At 48.2% G+C, this 20,582-nt stretch overlaps 1 protein-coding gene across 2 annotated transcripts in view; it reads right to left on the reverse strand.

Moving 5' to 3' along the window:
• Positions 1 to 20,582, reverse strand: part of Ext2 (exostosin glycosyltransferase 2) — a 139,948-nt gene that overhangs the window by 66,974 nt on the left and 52,392 nt on the right. For both annotated transcript variants that reach the window (XM_023710690.1, XM_004627024.2), the window contains exon 8: positions 3,513 to 3,644. In XM_023710690.1, the coding sequence (XP_023566458.1) occupies positions 3,513 to 3,644 (132 nt within the window). The remainder of the gene's footprint in view (positions 1 to 3,512; positions 3,645 to 20,582) is intronic.

The raw sequence follows: 20,582 nt of genomic DNA on the forward strand, positions 1-20,582 counted from the left end.
TTCTTTTATACTTCATGGGCCTCTTGTCTGAATTAAATGATCATAAATATAAAGAACTTCAAAACAAGTCAGAAATGGCTTTAAGATGCCTAAAATTTTATAGGACAAAAAGCATAGATAGCATGCTCTGGGCTTTGCAAGCAGCTCGAGACAGTTTTCTGTGTAAGAGTCAGGACGACCTGGGGAGGAAGGACACCTGAGCAGGTCCCTAGCATGGCCAAGATGTCAGGACACATGGAGGGGATGGTGAAGAAAGGGATGCTGGGAGAGAGCCAACAGTCACAGCCGGGCAGGGAGATAGCCACGGGGCGCGCAAGGGAAGGAAGCAGCGAGAGCTCCCTAAAAGGAGAAGGAAGAGACAGCTAGAAAGGCTGAGTGGAGCCAGACAGGGAAGTTCTGCTGGCAGGAGGGGTCCAGATTCCAATACTCGCCTCACCCAGACCCTGAGTACCCACATGCTCTCCCAGAGAAGCTACACAGCACGCCTGTCTTCCTACACTTTCTGCATGCTCACCAGTTAGAACTGCCAGTCCTAGGGCTGGGGGTACAGCTTAGTGGCACAGCGACCACCTGACAGGCGTGAGGCCTTGAAGTTGATTCACAGTCACACACACACACACACACACATACACACACGAACAGCCTGTCCTTCCAGTCAGGGAGCCAGTTCTCCCAGTCATCCAGTAACTTTCCTTTGGGTTCTAAAATTCACCAATGGCCCCAGCTTTGTCCCATCCTATGCTGCATCTGCTCTCCACACTGGTACTGCACACAGGCAGACCTTCAAGGCGATCCTATCCCGCTGCGCTCCACGTAAGATGCTGCAGTGGTTTCCTACTACCAAGGATGACACTTGGACACTGTGGGCAGGAGGCCGAGTGTGCTGTGATCTGGCCTTCGCTGGGCCTCGTCCTCTCCTCCTGCCGCACTGAGCTCCGTGACCTTCCTAACCTACATGCGCTCTGCCCTGCCCGCACCTTCGAGTCTCAGATTCCTTCTGCATGAACCCTAATGTCCTCCCTTCCTCCAGCTGGACAGGACCCAGCCTTCTCTCTGATTATCATTTAATATTGTCCTAGGTGCAGGTTCATCTTAGCCGTGTCAACCTGACTGCTTTAGAAATGCCTGGGAGATGGGTAAAACCCTTGGCTTGTCTGGGTGGTTGCGGAGGCGACGCGTGAGGACTGCACGTGGTCTCCCATCCGCCCTGTATGGCACTGTCCCTGGCTCTGCCACGTCCTTCTGCCAACCATCTCCCTTGGCCATGAACCAAGCAACTCCTTCTTTAAGCCATGAGTGGTTGTGGGTCCCAGGAATGGGAAAGCTGACTGATGTACTCTGGAAGGGCCAGCCAAGGCCATTAGAAAAAAGAAAAAAACAGCAGCAGCAGAATTAGCATTTACACAATCAATCTATCTTTATACACACATTAGCCATTCAGAGACTATAATGTCCGAATACGTTCCTCTATGAGACCCTAAGACAAAAACAGTAAGGGAAAACTGCTTTAAAAATATATCAGAACTTGTGAAGAACCTATATAAAGAAAAATGTTAGATTCTACTAGAAAGCTGACCCTTCCTGACGGCAAGACTCAACGCCAAGGAAGTGCCCAGGAAGCACCACGGAAGTGCCCGGGAGGTACACAGAAGTGCCAGGAAGTATGGCTCCTCTTCTGCTTAGTGCAGTGCTGAGGATACCCTGGAGGCACCAAGAACATGGCCTACAGCAACGTGTTGAGACCAGCCAGCACACAAACGAGGCGACTCAGGGAGGGTACCAACCTTGCATTAGCAAATACACAGGAAAGGGCATTTTTCAGTTAAGGTCACCCGCAAAATTCAAGTATTTAAGGTAACTGAGGTATGAAAAACAAGATCCCCCAAAATGTTATCCGTGCAGCTGCAGTCTCTTGAAAGAGCAATTTGTTTCTACTTATCAGCATTCAAAATGTGTGTTTTCTGTGAGCAGTTTTTCAGCTGCAATTAATTCTGTAAGTATAGCCGTACAATTATATGAAAGCGTGCAAGAAAGCACGTCCCTTTTATTACTGTTAGAAAATTAAAAAAAAAAAAAAAAGCAGTCTAAATGTCTATTCACAATGGAGCTATCACTTAAGATTTACCCAAGCAATGGAATACTACACAGCCATCATCAAGTCACAAGCAGACCTATGCAGAGGAAGATGGAAGTAAGTCTGCCATTACAATAAAGAGAAAAGGGCAAGGTGTGGAGAAAGGGGAGCCACACGACCCTAGTTCTGTTTTAAGTGATATACTTCATGGACAGAATCGTTTTGGAGCCTTTGGTGATGGATTTAGTGGTGGACCCAAAGAGAAAATGTCACCTCTACAAAACAGGAAGCTGCTGATCATTGTTGTCACATGGGGACTTTTACATCCTCTTCAGAGGTGTCTGGTGAGGAGGGCCCATGGTCTTGTGCTCCCACAATCCAGGTGACACGAGCAGTGCTGCCCCTGCTGGGTCTGCAAACAGTGGAAGGAAGGAGCAGAGGGAGGAGGGAAGGAGGAGGAGGAGGAGGAGGAGGAGGAGGAGGAGGAGGAGGAGGAGGAGGCGGCGGCGGCGGCACGGGTCAGAGGCGGGGCACACGTGGAAAGGAGGACCTACAGGAAGACTAACCAGGAGCCAGGCTCAGCACACCGTACCAGCTGGAACAGACAGCCTCAGGGACGTGGAGGGCTGGCCAGACAGAGGGCAGACCAGTGTGCAGAAGGGAAAGAGACCGGGAAGAGGAGAGAGGGAGAGCCGGCCCTCTGACCTGGAAGCTCCAGGCCTGTGAGCTGCAGGGGCTGGCACATCTCAGAGCAGCCAGCACGCAAGACATGCCAGCCTCACAGTGTCAACCTCTGAGTGACACAGTGCCCGGGGACTCTGCCGGGCAAGGAGGCCGTGGCCAGAATAAAGAGGCTTTTGATCGTGGCCTCTTTCTTCTGGAAACATGTGATAGTTGGTTGGGAACAAGTGACAGTGGCCATCCACACTTCCCTCAGTCACTTTTGCTTACCATTTTCCTTGTGGGGTATTGGGAATGACAATTGGAATAACACATGTAAAACACTTAGCGCAGTCCCTGGCAGAGGGCAGGCACTCAAAAATAAGCTTTTGTTTGTTTTTCTTTTGACCAGTGCTGGGAACTGAACCCTGGGGCTAGCATATGCTAGACAAGCACCTATCACAGAGAAACATCCCCAGCCCTAGAAATAAGCTTATCATTGAGCTGCCTGCAAAACTTTGTCAGGAATTCTAAGCAGCGCAACCACAGAAGTCTGGAAGCCTGATTCCTAAGGAAACCCTGCCTTCCTGCTTATCTGGCAATAAATAAACAGGCTGTCTCCCCAAGCACACTAAAAGCAAACAGGGAGCTATTGATTCTGTATTTCTTCCTCTTGTTGAATTTCAAAGTTAAGCTATCTTCATCAGGCCTTAAGGATACGAAGCCCTCTCTGATCTCATCTTCCCAGATGACCCTGTTTTCCTCTCGCCCCACTCACCACTGCAGGAGGATCATTCCACTCCTCGTAGGAGATGGCAGCATATGGGTAGATGCGGTCATTGATGATCTGCAGCGTGGCCAGGGCTATGGCTTTGATCGACCTGAAGTATGCTTCCCAGAACCACCGTGCCTGTGAAGAAAGCGACACTGCTGTAAGGGGATAGGCGAGGGAGGCAGGGTGGGGAACGAGATGCAGGATTATTCAACTTTGGGCTGGGGAGCCCTTTTATTCCCAAAGACAGTGTTACCACGGGTGATGGGGGTCTGGGACAGGCTCCTAGTTTCTTGTGTGCAATGAAGAAAAAACTGCATGTGGCACACGGTGAGGAAAAAGCAAAGTTTATGAAGGTGAATGGCAGGCTCCGAGTGAAAGGGCTTGAGCCTGCAAAGAAAATGGTGTGCATGCCAAGAGTGGAAGATGGAAAGGCTTGAACTGCTGAGCCAGTGTTGGGGTGCCTCCCGTTGGGGTCTTTTAGAGCAGGACAGCATGGCTGACACGGTGCCAAGTCAGGTCAGCTGCATCTAATGCCCATGTCCTTTCCCATAATGCCTGTTGTTAGAGTTGGATGTGTAAGATGCAGGCCATATGCACCAGCCTTGAATAAGCTCCAGGTGGAGCAAGGTTACTGGGGGAGTCACTAGTGTGCATGTCCTGGTTTGTGGTTCTGGAGTTTTCCATAGTGGCCTCAGGGGTCTTTGTTTTTCTCCTCCATCTCTGTGTAGTAAACCTTAGGATAGGGGAGGGGTGCTTGGCCCTGGGGCACCACATAGACACAGGTAGGGAGGAGTGGTCCCTTAGCCCCAGATGTACTATCTGTGCTGCCAGGGCTACTGGGGGAAGTGCCCCTCCTGTCCAGGGCAACCCACTGGAGGTGCACATCATCAAATGCAGTCAGAATCCAACGGTAGCAGGGTAGCAAGTGACATAACAGATTCAACGGAAATACAAAGAAAGCCCGTGTTGACGAAAATAATTACTAATGCTTATATGGTAGCAAGCTTAGAGTGAATTTCTGCCTGTGCACCCACTGCCCAGCTAGAGAACAAACACTCCTGCCCTCCCAGAAGAGCCCCGGCCACTTCCCAGCCGGGATCCGCCCACATTCGGGTTTCTCAGGCTCGCTCTCAAATTTCATGCAAGCGGAAAACATCAGTTTTCACTTTCTAGAGTCTGATTTCTTCGGCTCAACAATATCTAAATCAGGGTGTGGTATCAAGTATTCCTTTTTTTTTTTTTCCTATTTTGTGAGAAATTTTATGCAAAATTGGCTTTCTTTTTTAAAATTTATGTTTTCGAATTAAGGTTTTAGAATTCACGCAAGAAGCTATTGGGGTAGGAGCTTTTTTGGGCATGAAGATTTCCCATCATGGATTTTCTTTCAGAGACATCAAATACATACTCTCACGTATGTGTCAATTTCTTTTAAGTAGTGCTTTTCTTTTCTTTCTTTTTTTTTAATTTTAGGGAAGGGTCTACAGTGTGTTCAGGATCTCACTACTAGACTTGTAGTGATCCTGCGAACAACCACACAGAGGCTGGAGGCCACATTCACAGTCATAAAAACAAGATCAAACAATGAAGGAGAGAAAAAACAAAACAAACAACAGAAACAAAAAACAAGAGACACACACACACACACACACACACACACACACACACACACGCCACTTCCACATTTATCTCTGCTGTCACTGGTAGATAATGTGTGGAGCCAGTTTAAATTCGTGTTGATTTATCGCAGAAGCAGCTGTACGGTGGGGTAGTGGATAACCTCAGGGAGCCTGCGCCTTTATTTCCCCTTAAGTTCAGGCTGGATTCTGGCCTGAGGCAGGGGCCAGTTCCCTCCAGCCTGCAGCCCTCAGAGCACCTTCTGGGGGCTTGAACTCAGCTGGGAGCCGTAGGAGGAGCCAGCAGTTGTTCTGAGCTTGTCGCCCCTCTCCAAGGTGGCTCCTGGCCTATCAGCCCTCCCTCGAGGGACATCTGAACACGCAGCACTCACCCCTACTAGTGAGTCCATGGTTCCCTTCCACCGCCACGTCTCTCCATGGGGCCTTTGGTTTTGCCTGTGGTCCCCGTGTGTCCCCAGGTTTGAACTGCTCCTCCTGCACTGTGAGCCCCATCTCAGGGAGAAAGCCTCACTGCCTCTTTCTTTGTTGAAGTTTCTGTCTCCACACTCCCCATGACTTTGAATCTTGCCTCAGACCCTTCCTGGGGACCCACTTCCCTCCCTGTCTTCCTTGAGTTGCTCTATTCCAGTGTCAGGAGGATGATGACTCTCAGAGAGGCTCTTTCTCTGCTGCTAAGAACTGCGCCATCTTCCCACAAGCGCACATAATGTCAGACAAAGCTCAGAGCCTAGAGCAGATGGGTACTCTGGTCAAACTTGCCCGCCTGCGGGGTTTGCCCATAAGCCCACTCTCACTCTGAGGAGTACACTGTTGTGGCCTTTCTTCTGTGTGTCCTGCTCAACTCTTTCTTCAGGATGCAAACTGCCGGTGCAGTAAGTGTGGTCTAACGTTACTCAATTTTACTTGGTTTATTAATTTTATTTGTTTTTTGGTGCTGGGGATGGAGCACTGCAGCCAGACCTTTTTAAAAGTAGATCTCATAGCTTTTCTTCTATTCCTTAAATAGTCAGCTAAGGAATGGCAGCTCCAATATCTGAATCACCTGCGGATCTTTTTCTGTCTACTTTTTCTCTTCAGTTTGGTCAATGGCTTTTAATTTCTAGCACGCTTCCTAATATTTTACTGGACACCAGATACTCTGTTTAGAAACTGCAGAGCTTCTGGATGCCAGGTCGTCCGCCTCCCACAGCACGATGCACTCCTGCGGCAGGTATGCAGAAAGCAGTCAGGCCGCCTTGCCCCGAGGCTGAGGGCCCTCTGGGCCTCCAACGACAGCACCGGGCATCTTCCAGGAGCCCACCTTCTCAGGCTTGGCTTTCCACCCTGCACTTGCCAGGCCTCCACGGCTGCTGAGCTGTCTGTGCCGCTCCTCAGGTTTGGGCTGCTGCTTCCCACAAGGCCCCGGGGTCCGCCTGGGGCTGTGCGTATTCAGGGAAGATTGTGGCACCTGGGTTTTCTCTTTCCTAAAAGTTTGCCTCTCAGATCCCAAGCTCTGAGCCCCAGTGTCCTGGGCTTTCGGCTAGCACTGCATGTCCTTGAGCTGTGAAATGGAGCGTGCTTGCAGGAAGAAAGCACAGCAAACTCCAAGTTCACTTCTACACTGCACTTCTCAGGGAATGCTGTTTCTCTCAAATAAAGCCACACTGGGTGCTTGCTGCTCTGTGGAAGCAGATGCCTTATCTAGTCTGATGAACTTCTAACCTCCTCTCCCTCTCTAGTACTAGGGATGAAACCCAGGGGTACTTGGTCCCAGCCTTTTGTATTTTCATGCAGGATCTTGCTAAATTCCCAGGACTGGCCTTGCACTTCTGACCCTCCTGCCTCAGCCTCCCAAGTTAACAGGAATTACATGTGCCACCGTAGACAGCTTTTTCTTTTTTCAACAAGGGCATTGCTGTAATTAAGGTTTACAGAGGAAAAGACTAAATATAGGACACATAATTTATAGGACTATTTTATAGTAGCCACCCAAAGAGTCAAATGCAGGAGAGGCCAGGAGATCCGTCCACAGAACAGAGACCCAAGGAATCCAGCCGAGGACCTGGAGCCCACGGCAATGTCCTGCACGGGTCCAGCTGGAGACTGAGCACTCAAGACAATGTCCCATCAAGTCTGCACCAAGAATCTGCACTGGGAAGGCCCAGAGGTCAGCGGTGGAAACGCGAAAGTCTATACCAGCAGGGTGAAGGATCTGTGCCAGCAGGCTGAGGGAACTGCACTAGAGCCAGGAAGTGATGCTCAAGGGAAGGACCAGCGCTCCCCTAAAGAAAACTGCAGCCGCCCACAGCAAAAGTGAGGACCAGCGCTCCCCCGAGGATGAAAACAGCTGAGTTCATATCAGCAAACACAGCACGAGGAGCTTCTCCAGGAGAATCAACAGCACCATCATCCCCACTGACTCTCTTTTTATACTGCTGGCAACAACCCCCAGGTGGGCCCTCCACACCCGGCACCAGCTGGCTCACCTCAACTGGGCGTTCCAAGTTGACCGTTAGTTAATCCACCACAGGCAATATTCCAATAAGAGCTACTCTACTGCGGTCCAATAAGGGCTTTTGAATGATGGATTCTTATCAAGCAGAGGTGCACACAGGTCCCTAACCAAAGCAGAACACTGGTCTAGACAAGCTGAGCAGCTTCACTCGGATGTATGACTCTTCAAAACCAGAGAGCTTGCGCGCAGGGATGGACACATGAGAATTTAACACAGGGAAACTAGGGAGAGGAAAAAGAGTTCCCCGTCTAGATGCGTCCGGAAGGCAGACGCCGAGGGGCCCCTTCTGAGGTATGTGACCCCCATCTCGGCACTAACTCTGAGAAGGAACACATCACAATGAGAATCACTCCCACTGGACCAGGGCAAGGCAGGCTTCGTTCACAAGGGCATGAGGTGCACGCATGTGTCCTGAAGCTGCCGCCTGGTGCCTGCCGCTGCTTCCTAGACACGCCCTCCTCACTGCAATCAAGTTCCTGCTTCAGCTCATACTGCTGCTTCTGCTTCCACTGAGCAGACAAAGTATTAATAGTCTGTGAACCAGAAAGACCTTGTCTTCTCCGTGAAGCCTCTATGGTCCCTTCAAATTCCAGCAGTGTCCTTCCTAAAACACCCACAACCCTGAAGCCCTTCCATGCAGGACAGCCTGTCACAGGCTGCTTGGTGAGGTGCTCTGTGCTTGCTAGTGGTCTCACCTCTCGCCAGCAGCTCTGGCAGGAAGACCCCTTCTGTATCCTTTGCAAATGTCCCGGGTGCTTCCCTGCTACAAAGCGCTTCTATATCCATCACCTCTCCTCTTTAGAACCACCTGCTGCTTGCTGGGGGCAGACACAAGCTTTGCTCAATATGGGAGGGAATGATACACAAAGATATTGAGGAGTTCAACCCCTGATAGCTAATTCAATTCAGACCTTCTGCTCCTTGGGGAATATTAGAAGGACGAGCACAGGGAAAGTCTTACGGGGAAACTGAGCAACCTAAAAATTTACTAAGCACCATAAGGCCACACGTAAGTACACATATACCCTGCAGGTGTCCATTCCCTCTCTTCTTACCTTCTTTTCTACCCATCATCATATTAAAACTTTATATTCTAGTGAAACTAGACTCCACTTTAAGCATGCCCAGAGCTGCATGCTCACAAAAGTAGTCCAGGAGAGAACAGGCTTGTGATTGGGAGAACATGAGGTCGCAGATCCACCCAGAAAACCGCCCAAAGGCACACCTGTGGGCAGCACTTCCTGAGCAAGATGTCTCAAATCATCTCCCCATCCACAAGCGGCAACTGACTCCGAAAGGAAGCAAGCGCTGCCAGTAATTACAGCTCAAGTGTCCTGGGCTAAGCGCGAGTGAGCTCCCCAAGCTTAATTGTTTCTGCAGGACCTCTGTGACTCCTTGAAGTGTTCAGAGGTGCAGCAATTTACATCCCCTCCAGGACCCGCTGTCAGCTACTCGTCTGCAGAGAGGAAGGAGTTGTCAGCTCTGCTGGCAGCACCCGAAAGCACGGCTGTTCTCATCCAGAGAGCGAAGGCAAAGAAACACTTGCTCTGCTCGCCCTTGCCCCCAGCTCCCCAAAAGCCCTGAGCAGCATTTATGGCTACCTAAGAAGTCTGAATGAGGAATTCTTCAGCAGCTATGCAAATTCCCCAACGCTGTCAGCTGAAGAGCCGCGGCTCAGAGTCACAGACGCAGGCGGCACACCAAGGCCACAACGCCGCACACGCAGAGCACGCTGTCCTGGCTAGACACGCACCACCGTGATTTTCAAACATGCAGATTTCACATCACAAGAACTACAAAATTCAAGCAGAAGCTCCTCGAGGGCAGGGATGGGTCAGCTTAAATCATCAAGCCAACAGGAACTTCAAAGCGAAATTGCTACTTCAGTTTATATTTACCATCTGATCTTCAGGAACGCACAGTCAACAGGACTGACAGTAACGATGGTGGAGAGAAGATGGTTTGGTGCTGTGGAAGGAACATGAGAGCCAACCACATATTCCTTGCAGCTCAGCATATAGCTTCTGGGGTTGCAGCTAGGCTTCCCCAGAGTGGGGCAACCTCTGCTTGGAGCCTAACTGAACCACTTACTCTCCAGCCCACAACATGCTCAGGCAAAGGCAGGACAGGCAAATCCACCTAGCAACACTCCTTGTGGGCACCACAGCACCCACTGAGCCGGCCACAGCTTCTACATAATGATCTGTGGAGTGGAAGTGAAAGTGACACTGCAGAATTGAAGTCTAACAGGCAGGCAGAGGGGGGTGGGCTGAGGGAGGACAGGGCATCTGCTCACTGGAGGCACAGACCACAGAAATGGGACTATGAATGTCCCACATGTTATGCTGGGGTGGAGAAGGGAGGAAGGGAGAGAGAGGGAAGAGAGGGAGTTGTTTAAGCTATGTCATGCAAGTAAGCTAGCTGAAAGTGGCTAGGATACCCATCTGACAGAGCAGAGACTGTCCATCCATCCACCCATCCATCCATCCATCCATCCATCCATCCATCCATCCATCCATCCCTCAAATAGCCCTAGAGCACCTTGCACCCAAGGATGACTCCCAGTAGCCTTCAGTGACCTAGTCAGCTTGGGACTGCCCTTCAGGCACACCCCCTGGTTTGGACCCAGACTGATGGGTTTCATTTTGGGTACTAAAAGTTGTTCTAAGCAAATACACAAAGTAAAGCAAGGGGGTAAACCAGCCGGCCATTCCTCTGTCCCAGTGTCCAAGAGCTAATGTGCTCCTGTCACCTGGTAATGACCTGGGCTTTGGCACTGCTCCACTCCCTCCTCCCTGCCACAACAGATAAGACCCCCTCTGCTCAGGATAGAGAAGCCACAAGGGGACCTGGCTTTGCTCCATCATAGGAAGGCACAAAACCCGCCAAGAACCTGTGAGCCTGTGAACACTGTAACTTGCTTGGGCCCATCAGAGAGCTGTGCTTACCGGCAATCAGGAGAAACAAAAAAAAGGTGCCAGGCTCCCCTGCATTAGCTCTTTCTAACGCCATATCTGAGACAGTCACAGGGAAGAAGGCTGATTTCTGGTTCCTCCATCCTTTGGGGGCTCAGTCCCTCTCAGCTCCGGTCAGTGCCAGGGCAGCACACTGTGGTGCGGAGCAGTGAGAGGAAAACCACTCCCCTCGCGGTCAGAAGTGCAAGAGAAAGGGATCAGGCCCATTCTTCAAGGGCCACGTCCAGTGACCCTGAGACCTCCAATCCATTAACACAGGGCTTCTGGAACCACTTACTGAAAGCATGCACGCCTCCCACCCCCAAGGAGACATGGGCACGAAGCATTTCAGCTTTAGAAGCACATGTTGTCCTGCCAAGGACGACAGTACAGATGCTCTTGACACAAGGTGAGTGTGCTCACCTGCAAGCTATCATCTGCTGGATGTTCCTGAGAAAGATTAGGAGGTCCGTGTACAGGACACTGTGTTATTAAAGCAGAAGTCTTAAAGCACATGGAGGAGAGGAGACCATCTCCTCCCCAAATCCAGACACAGATTCACAGCCCTCCAGGAGCTGAAAGGTCAACTGCTAGTGGGGAAGCAGAATCTTCCAGCTCCAACTATCAGCCCTGAGAAAAGGACCCAACGAAAGGCCTCTGCTCCTAACGGGGGTGTGGGACTCAGGAAATTCCCTGCGCACCATAAGCCTTGCAGGACCCTTACTGCTGTAGGAGGGACGGACACCCTTCCACCACTAATCCCTGCACAGGTTTGCTGGGCACTGGCCCAGGACAGGACCCTGCATGGACACAGAGCAAGGGCAGGAGACCCTCTCCAGCCTGAGACCCTCCACAGATCCACAGATGAAAGGTCCTATGAGTGGCCACAAGGAAGGAGCAGGAATGCTGAGAAAATACCACCATGGCGGCCCCAGCCGAAGGGCTCCAGACTGAGGCCGGAGGGGACAGAGATGAGGAAGGGTCTTGCCCAGTTGCCAAGGCTGGCCTCAAACAGCTTACTTTGCATAGTTTAGTTTTATTTTGTGTCTCTAAGTAATTTCTGTTCTGTCTCCAGGCCCACACTTACTTTCCTTGGCTGTGTCTAATGTGCTGATGACCCCAATGATGGAATTATTCATCTATAATGTTGTTTTTCATTTCTAGCATTTTCGTGTAACTATTTTTATACCTCCTTTCTCTCTCCTACAAGTTCTGTTTAAACAGTTGTCCACTGAATCCTTTACAAGTGAAACATATTTTAAAGTTCCAACTCGGTCATTCTTCGGTCTACTTGTATTGACAGCTTTATCTTCTGACAATACGATGCTTTCTTTTGTTTCAGTAACTAATGAACACAATGTGTAGGAAACAGAAGAGAATGAGGCACACACGCTCAGCAATGAGCATACCTGTTCTTCAGGACCCTAGTGAGGCAAGATGGTGTCACCTCCTCAGCCCATAGGTAGGTGCGGTGGTTCTGTACACTGTAGACTCTGTTCACAGCACTAAGGGGTCAATACCCAGAATAGTTAAGAAACTCAATAGCACCCCCCCCCAAGTAATCCAACTTAAAAATGGACAAAAGACCTGGATATCTTAGATGTACAAATGGGGTGGCAGTGTGATTGCCCAACATGAGATACTTCAGGTCACCCTTAGCAGGACACAAAGTATAAATGTATGAAAAAATATGTTGGACATCAAGGAACGCAAATCAAGACTCCAGTGAGACAGTGTCTTTCACGGGTTAGAATGAGAAAGTAGTTATCAAAAAAGCAAAAGTATCAAATGGTGGTGAGGACGTGGAGAAAGAGAAAATCCTTATTCACTGTTGGTAGGAGTGTACATTAATACAGTCATTAGCACAGCAGCATGGAGCCTCCTCAAAAAATTAGAAACAGAACTATAATAGGCTCCAGCGATTCCTCTACAGGGTGTACGTATCCAAAGGAAATGAACTCAGTATGTGGAAGGGACGCCTGCGCTCCTGAGTTTATTGCAGCATGATTCACAGACGCCAAGAAGTGGATCAGCACCCAGCAACAGATAAGTGGAGCTTAACAGTCTGGTTCTTTCCCTACTACCCATGAGGGTGTAGGGGCAAGGAGCTGCCACCCGCCTGGGCCGGTCTCACGGCAGCCTGGCGGGCCCAGAGCTGAGCTTTATTCAATACTCCAAGCATTTCTATTTCCAGTTGAGAATTATCATGCACAAGACTTTCTGGTTATTCATTTTTTTCACCCTGTTATTACAAATGTGAGAGCTATACAACAACTTACTAAGAAAAGGAAAAAGGTCAGCTAAACCAAGTTAGAACAGGAAGGGCCCTGATTTCACCTGCAAGGTTTCTTGCCCAGCAGAAGGTACTTTCAAAACACTGTGGCTAGGGGCTGGTGAGACGGCTCAGTGGTCTAAAGCACCTACTTAGAACAAGCTTAGCAAAGCACAAGGGACCGCGGTTCAATCCCCCAGCACCACATGCCAGCCAGCCACGCCCCCTGGTGGGCTCACACACACACACACACACACACACACACACACACACACACACAAAAACCAAAAACACTGTGGCTACTTGGCTCCTCCCTCAAGCTTTCCTGCAACTTCCACATGTTCAGTATGCCTGAATGTGGACCTGCAGCGGCCCATCTAACCTCCCCCACAGAGTGTGAGTCAAGAACAGAGAAACTGAACATACGAGGAGGCCAGAACCCTAGTCCACGAATGGTCTCCTTCTGCTTGAGCACAAGCCCAGCCATGCCTCATCCAGGTGCTATCGCTTGCCTCCTAACAATTTTTATCTCGAATTGGGCAAAAGAGCCCACAGCTGGCAGGTAATGTTATAAGCTTGTGATACTAAGAGCTGAGCGCTGGGAACGCTGGGAGCAGGGCTTTGCCTTCTCATGACCGCTACCTCACAGTGAGAGAAAGAACCCATGGCAGTGGCAACACCAAAACCCTGAAGAACCCTTTCTCACAGCTCGGAGACCCTGCAAGCAAGCTGTAGGCCCTCAGACCAGTTTCTCTAGAGGAAGAAAGGAAGTTCTCAAACAACGGCACACGTTGGCTTAGGGGCTCCAGGACTGCCCACAAATGGAACTCACCTTCTTTAAAGTAAAAAGGGATTTCTATGGCTGGCCAAAAGCTCAGTCAGCGCAAGGGCTGGGGGTTTGATCTTGACTCCACCCATGGGGTGGCTGAGACAGTGAGACTGGACATGGTGGCGCGCGCCTGTAATTCCAGCTCTTGGGAGGTTGTACACAGGAGAAACACTATGAGTCCGATCTAGTAGTGAGACCCTGAATACTCTGTAGACCCTTCCCTAAAATACAGGGGGAAAAAAAAAAGGGATTTCTGAAGGATTAACGTACCTGGGACATAGCGGCATGTCATTTTTTATTTTTTTTGGCGGAACCGGGGATTGAACTCAGACCCTTGCGCTTGCCAGGGAAGCGCTTATTCTACTGAGCCATCTCCCCAGCCTGTCATTTTTTATTAGTAAAATCTTTTGTTAATTTAGCTACATGCTAAATACCTTATGACAGTGCCTTTCTTTGCTCCCTAATTCATGAAGCTATTTTATTTGCTCCCTCCACATACATCTTCCCGAGCCTTTGATATTCCCCCAAACACTGGCATTATCTGGAGTAGTTCTTCCAGGCCTATCAATTTCACCTCTAATTATCTGAACATTATATTTTCAGGACTAAATATGTGACAAGTACTAGAAATTGACAAAAGGCATAGGTTCATATAAGAAAGGCAGCAGAGTTCTTTTACAACCTTTTTGTAGCTGTAGTTTTTAAAGTAATCTCTTTGTCTTGCAAAGTTGTAACTGATTTACTTTTATCTTTATCTTTCGAAATAGTTTTGGACTTAGAGAATAGCTTTTCCTAATGCTATGATATTGCTATGATCCAATCATCAAAACTAAGAGCTTAACATTGGTACAATCATATTAACTAAACCATGAACTTCTTCTTCTTTGGATTCCCCAGTTTTCCTTCTTCTGTTCCAAGATGTTATCCAGGATGTCACACAGCATTCCCATGTCATGTCTGCTTAATTTCTTCCAACCTGCTACGCGCTTTCTCAGTCTTTCCTGACCTTGACCATTAGAACAGGACTGCTCAGCTCAGGAAATTTTCTAGAACATTTTTCCTTGTCTCAGTCTTTTCTGATGTTTTCTATTTTTGCAATCTTTTTTTTTTTTTTGTGGTACCAGGGATCAAACTCAGGACCTTGTGCTTGCCAGGCAAGCACTTATTCCACTGAGCTATCTCCCTGGGCCATTTTCTATTTTTAAAGGAAGGCCTTGGGTTTCAGAGAAGAGTGCACAGGTGAAGGGTCTTTCTCTTCACGTGGTGTCAGGGGATAGAGCTGCCACCAGGACCTACTGAAGGTGCCACCGTGAGGGTTGGCTGGCTACTCCAACGTGCTGTCCCGATCCTGCACGCAGCACACTGCTCCTGGCAGCAAGTCCTTGTTTGCAGTCCATGTCAAGGAGGATGTGATTGAGCTCTGCCCGCTGAAGAAAGGGGCATCCAAAGATCTGGCACCGTGATTTCCATGTACTTTGAGAGCTGACGACCCAATAAGAAGGGCTTTCTTTTCTTTTCTTTTTTTTATTTTTAGGGAAGGGTCTGCAGGGTGTTCAGAGTCTCAGTACTAGATCAGACTCATAGTGATCTGCCTGTTGGCCACGCCCAGTGTCAATTGCCATGGTGTGGGGAGCAGGGCCTGTAAGGCAGGCTGGGATCGAACTCCCAGCCCCTGTGCCTGCTTGCAGGCATTTTAATCCACTGAGCTATTTGGCTGGCCCTCCATGTACTTTGAAAGGATTAAAAATTGTGAAACTGCACTTGCTGAATAATGTTTAAGCTATTTTATGTACACACAATATGGCCTTACATTAAAATCTTTAAATCCACAAGGATTTGTGACAGGTGAGAAACCTAAAAATGTTTTCTTGGTTCATTAATAATTTCACCAAAATGAAAGATTTGACATTTGCCCCTGAAATTGAAATCTGACAATGTATCTCATCTATTTAGGAAAATTAAAGTACATGGCCTTGTTTTTTTGAGAGGGTCTCACTGTGCAGTTCGGGCTGACCTTGATCCCCCTGCCTCTACTGTGGAGTGCTGAGAGCACAGGCCTACGCCATCATGTGGCAACACAGCCGTTTCTTACTTTAAAAAAATCTTATGAGACAACATCTACTGAGCCCTCAAATATTTTCCAAACTCCTTCCAGTTCCACATTTTAACTGCTGATATTTGCACAAAATTACTGCACAGAAATAAAAGTAATCATCCAATCCGATAACAGAAAAGAATAAAACATACACTAAGAAAACTAGTAGAAATAATGACCATGACAACAAAAAAAGGAATAAAAGGAATTTGAAAATAAATCCAAGAGTTTTCCATCGAAGCCCTGCAGAACCAGCTAAATGTCTGTCAACGCTAAGAAGGAAGCTACCAGCTACAGAATATTTTTACACAGATAAATTCTCATATCCCAGCAACACCCAGGGATGATTTGCACACCTATGAATCAGCAGCAGAGAAAAATCTTCCCCCATCTCACAGCTCTGATGACCTGTAGCCTCTGTGACTATCAGCTGCCTCCCCCAAGCCCCTCAGCCTTACTAATAAAGTCAGCTTAAATTACTCCATTTCTCTGCCCTTGCAGCAGCAGATGGCAATGGGACCCGCACTGGCCAAGGCAGAGTGGTTCCTGGGGGCATGAGTGTCCCAGACCTAAGGACAAGGTCCTGTTGCAGCAGGTCTTTGGTGTCTCCCTGCCCACACCCCCCTGCCTGCAGCAGGTCTTTGGTGTCTCCCCACCCACACCCCTACCTGGTGAAGGAGGTGTGCTGAGAGTGTAAACACAAGGCCAACACCCCGAAGGTGACAGCGGAAACGCAGAAAGAAGCCTGCTTCTCCATGCCTGCCATGGATTATTCGCTTCCAGTCTGCTCTGTGTGAGACACATGTGCTTTCTTTAAGCTATCGCTAGTGGGTCTCTGCTCTATCAGTTAGCTATTTGCCTGATAGTGGCCTCTTCTGCAAAGACAATAAAATGGACTTCAATTCACAAAAGCAATAAAAAAATACAGGCCTTAGAATCAATTAAATAGTGTTTATGTTCTTGACCCTCCCAGTATCCCTATAATTGACCTATCTCCAGCTCACATGTAAGAAAGACAGGTTCAGAAAGATTACAGTAACTAGCTCCTGGCCGCAGAGCCCACAGGCCCAGAATGCAGGGCATCTTGCCTAACTCCACCGTACATGGTAGTCACCATAGTCGTGCCAGCAAAGCTGCCCTGCAGGGTAACCAGGACTCAGCTGGGCTCTGAATCAGGGCAGGCTGAATTTATTAAGGCTTTTCACCAGCACAGAGCTCTCGTAATGTCCTGAATGAAACAGAAGGCTTCTCAGACACTTGACAGGGCAGAGTTACAGTGAGAAGGCCCTGCTGTGCTGAGACGACTCCCACGTATACGAAGCAGCCGACCCCCAGGGGTGCGGGCATGGCAGAGCAACGGCTGCAGGGAGACCACCGCTCAGACTGTCTGCAGCATCGACTTTGGTACCAAAGAGTGTGAGAACAGGACGTAGAAGACTACAGTTTGGATTTGGCCACTGTGTAATTACAAAAATGTTGGCAAGACATCTAACCTTTATCTCTGGCTATATCTCAAAACTAAGATAGGACTACACAATCCTTAAGGACTTTTCTACACCTGAAATTTGGTGACTTCCTTGCCAAATTTCTTATTCTTTTAGTGAAAAAATAGAATCCCCCCCGCCCGCCCCCCGATAGTAGAGGTGAACCCAGGGCTTTTGCAATGAACTAGATACCCAGCATGGTCTCTAAGCCACGAAGCCTCCAACACCGCTGGTGGTGTCTGAGGTCTTGCAAGGGAAACAGTACAATTCAGGACATTTATTTATTTATTTATTTACTTATTTACTTATTTATTTATATTTGTGTGTTTGTGTGCATGTGTGTGGCCAGCTCAGCCCACCAGGGGGCAGGGCTGGCTGGCATGTGGTGCTGGGGGATTGAACCGCGGTCCCTATGCTTTGCTAAGCTTGTTCAAGTAGGTGCTTTAGACCACTGAGCCATCTCACCAGCCCCAATCCAGGACATTTAACGATAAGACTATTTTATAATAGTCACCCAAAGAGTCATATACAAAAAGAGCGCAGGAGATCTGTCCAACACTAGCAACTGAAGACTGAAGGGTTCAGCGGAGGGCCTGATCCCATGGTAATGGCCTCAGCGGTAGTTGAGGTCCCACCGCTCCTAACAATGCCCCCCATGACTCCACCTCAAGGCCAAGAGCCCACAACAATGCCTCAGGCAGGCCTGCTTCATAGACTTCTGGGATGTCCCAGAGGTCAGTGGTGGGAGCTAGAAAGCTCGTGCCAGCAGCAGGCTGAGGGGTCTAAACCGGGGCCAGGAAGCAACGCTCCATGTAATGGGCATAAGAAGAGAACATCGAAAAACAAATACATAAAAGTCAACCTCCGAACATTTTTTTATTCTTAGCAGGCCTTTCAAACAACACATCATTCAAGTTATTCATAGCAACAGCATATACTTAGTATAAACAACACAAACAGCAGCAATGATACACAGACGGGTGGGAAGAAGGACGAATATTCTACTCTTACAAGGTACTTGTGCTTCCTGTGCAGTAGCACAGTGTTATGTGAAACACCTGACTTATTTGTAAACATATAGCATAAACTGTACAATAACAATTTAAAAAGCAATAAATAGCATAATAAATATACACTAAGAAAGAAGATGTAATTATATGAAGCGCAAAAAATCAAAATTAGACACAAAGATCACGGGTAACAATAGAAAACAGTAACAAACATAGTTGCTATTAATCCAACTTCGTTAGTAATCCCTTTGAATGTCAATGTCTAACTGAGCAATTACAAGAGACTTATCAGTGTAGATCAAAATCCAAGCCCAACTATATGCTGTTTACAAGAAACTCACTTTAAATATAAAGATCCAGAGAGATTACAGTAAGTGGACGGAGAAGGATGTACCACGCTAACACTAATCCAAAGAAGGCAAGAGTAATTATACTAATTTTAGACAGAGCACACTTCTCTGTCTAAAAGCCGGGTACTGCATAATGATAGTGTGGTCGATTCTCTAGGAAAACAAAACTATCCTTAGCATATAGGCATGCTGCTAACACCGGCGTATCAAACCATCAGTGACAAAAACTGTACAACTACAAAGAGAAAAAGCAAATTCACCATTGTAACTGGTGATTGGGCCATTTCTCTCTATTAGCAATGGACAGTTGTTGCAGGCTCAGAAACCAGCAAGCAAGAGTGGAGCTCCGTACCAGCCTTCAGTGAGCTACAGAAACTACAACTTACAGCTAGGCCTCCATGCCTCATAAGTTTCAACCAAGTGCAGATGAAAAACCTACCGCAAACCCCAGTTGTGTCTGTACTGAGCACACGCAGACATTTTTTTCTTGCCCCATTCCGTATTTGCCAGGCAGTTACACCGCATGAAGTACCGTAAGTGATGCAGAGATGACTTAAGCAGACGGGAGGACACAGACAGCTTGGAGACTGAGGCACCGTGTATGGGAGAGGAGGACCCAGGGACTCTGGTGTCCATCAGGGTCCTGACCCTAGTCCCCACGTGCACCAAGGGGTGACTGCACTTGGTCCAGACAGCAGGATGTACATTCTCCCTGAGCTCCCAGAGGACACGGCCCAGGGAAGACGGCATTCTGAGCCACAAAGCAAGCCCCAAGAAGTTCTCAAGTACAGAAATCACACAGCGTCTGCTCTCAGACCACAGTGGAATTAAACCAGGAATAAAAATAGAAACACAGTTGTAAAGTCTCCACAGATCTGAGCCCTGCTCTCCGGGTGGTCTTGGACAGATCTGTTCCCTACCCCCTTTCTACTTGTCATTCTCAGGAGTCACTGTGTCGTCCAATATGCAGGGATGCAGCACCCGGAGGCAAAGGGGACTGGGTGGCACAGGCGGCCCCTGCTCCCATCCTCCCTATGCACAGGACGCCCTTCCTGCTTGAGCCCACGGGTCTGAAGCCAGAGCAGCTGCTTCTGGGGTCCCGTGGCAGAGGAACAGGTGAGGCGGATGCAGCCAAGATCCCGTGAGCCCTGGGCGGCTCTGTTAACGATTCCTAGGCTCCTGCTGCCCCCACACCTATCTTCAGGTGATAAATTCACTTTACTTAGCTTGTGTGTGGGAGATTCTCTACCTGACTCAACCAAGGATTAAAGCAGCAGCCAACTGGTGACCAGGACACACAAAAAATGTTCCCAACTACTACATGAGTTAGAGAAAAAAAATGTAAGGCAAATTTTACAAAAATGTATACAACTAAATGAAAATGAAAACATCTATTACCAAAATCTGAAAGATGCAGAAAGAGTAGCATTGTGTTTAGAGGAAAACACAAAAATCAATACATATTTATTAAAAAGAAAATTAATAATTTGAGTTTTGATCTTAAGCTGAAAAAGAACAAATTAAATCTAAAGTAAGCAGAGGAAAAGAAATAATAAAAATTAGAGTAGAAACTAATAAAATAGAAAACAAAATCAAGATCAAAAACCAATGGAAGGGTTGGCAAGACAGTTCGGTAGTCTAAGCACCTGCCTGGTAAGCGCAAAGTCCCAAGTTCAGTTCCTACTACCACATGCCACACCGGCCCCAAAACCCCAGGTAGGCTGTGCAGGCCCTAAAACGGGGTGTGGTGGTGTACGTCTGTAATCCTAGTGCTGGGGAGGCTGAGGCAGGAGGAGGAGTCCAAGCTGCATAGAGACCCTGCACCAAATAAATAAATAAAATCTGGCTTGCTGATAATCCTAGATGAAGACAGAGATATAGAGATAGACATAGAGAATGAACACAAATTACTAATATCAGAAATTTAAGAGGCTGAAAAGATAGCTCAGTA

This window comes from Octodon degus, unplaced genomic scaffold (genome assembly GCF_000260255.1).
Source record: "Octodon degus isolate 3935 unplaced genomic scaffold, OctDeg1.0 scaffold00018, whole genome shotgun sequence".
Classification (NCBI taxonomy): Eukaryota; Metazoa; Chordata; class Mammalia; order Rodentia; family Octodontidae; genus Octodon; species Octodon degus.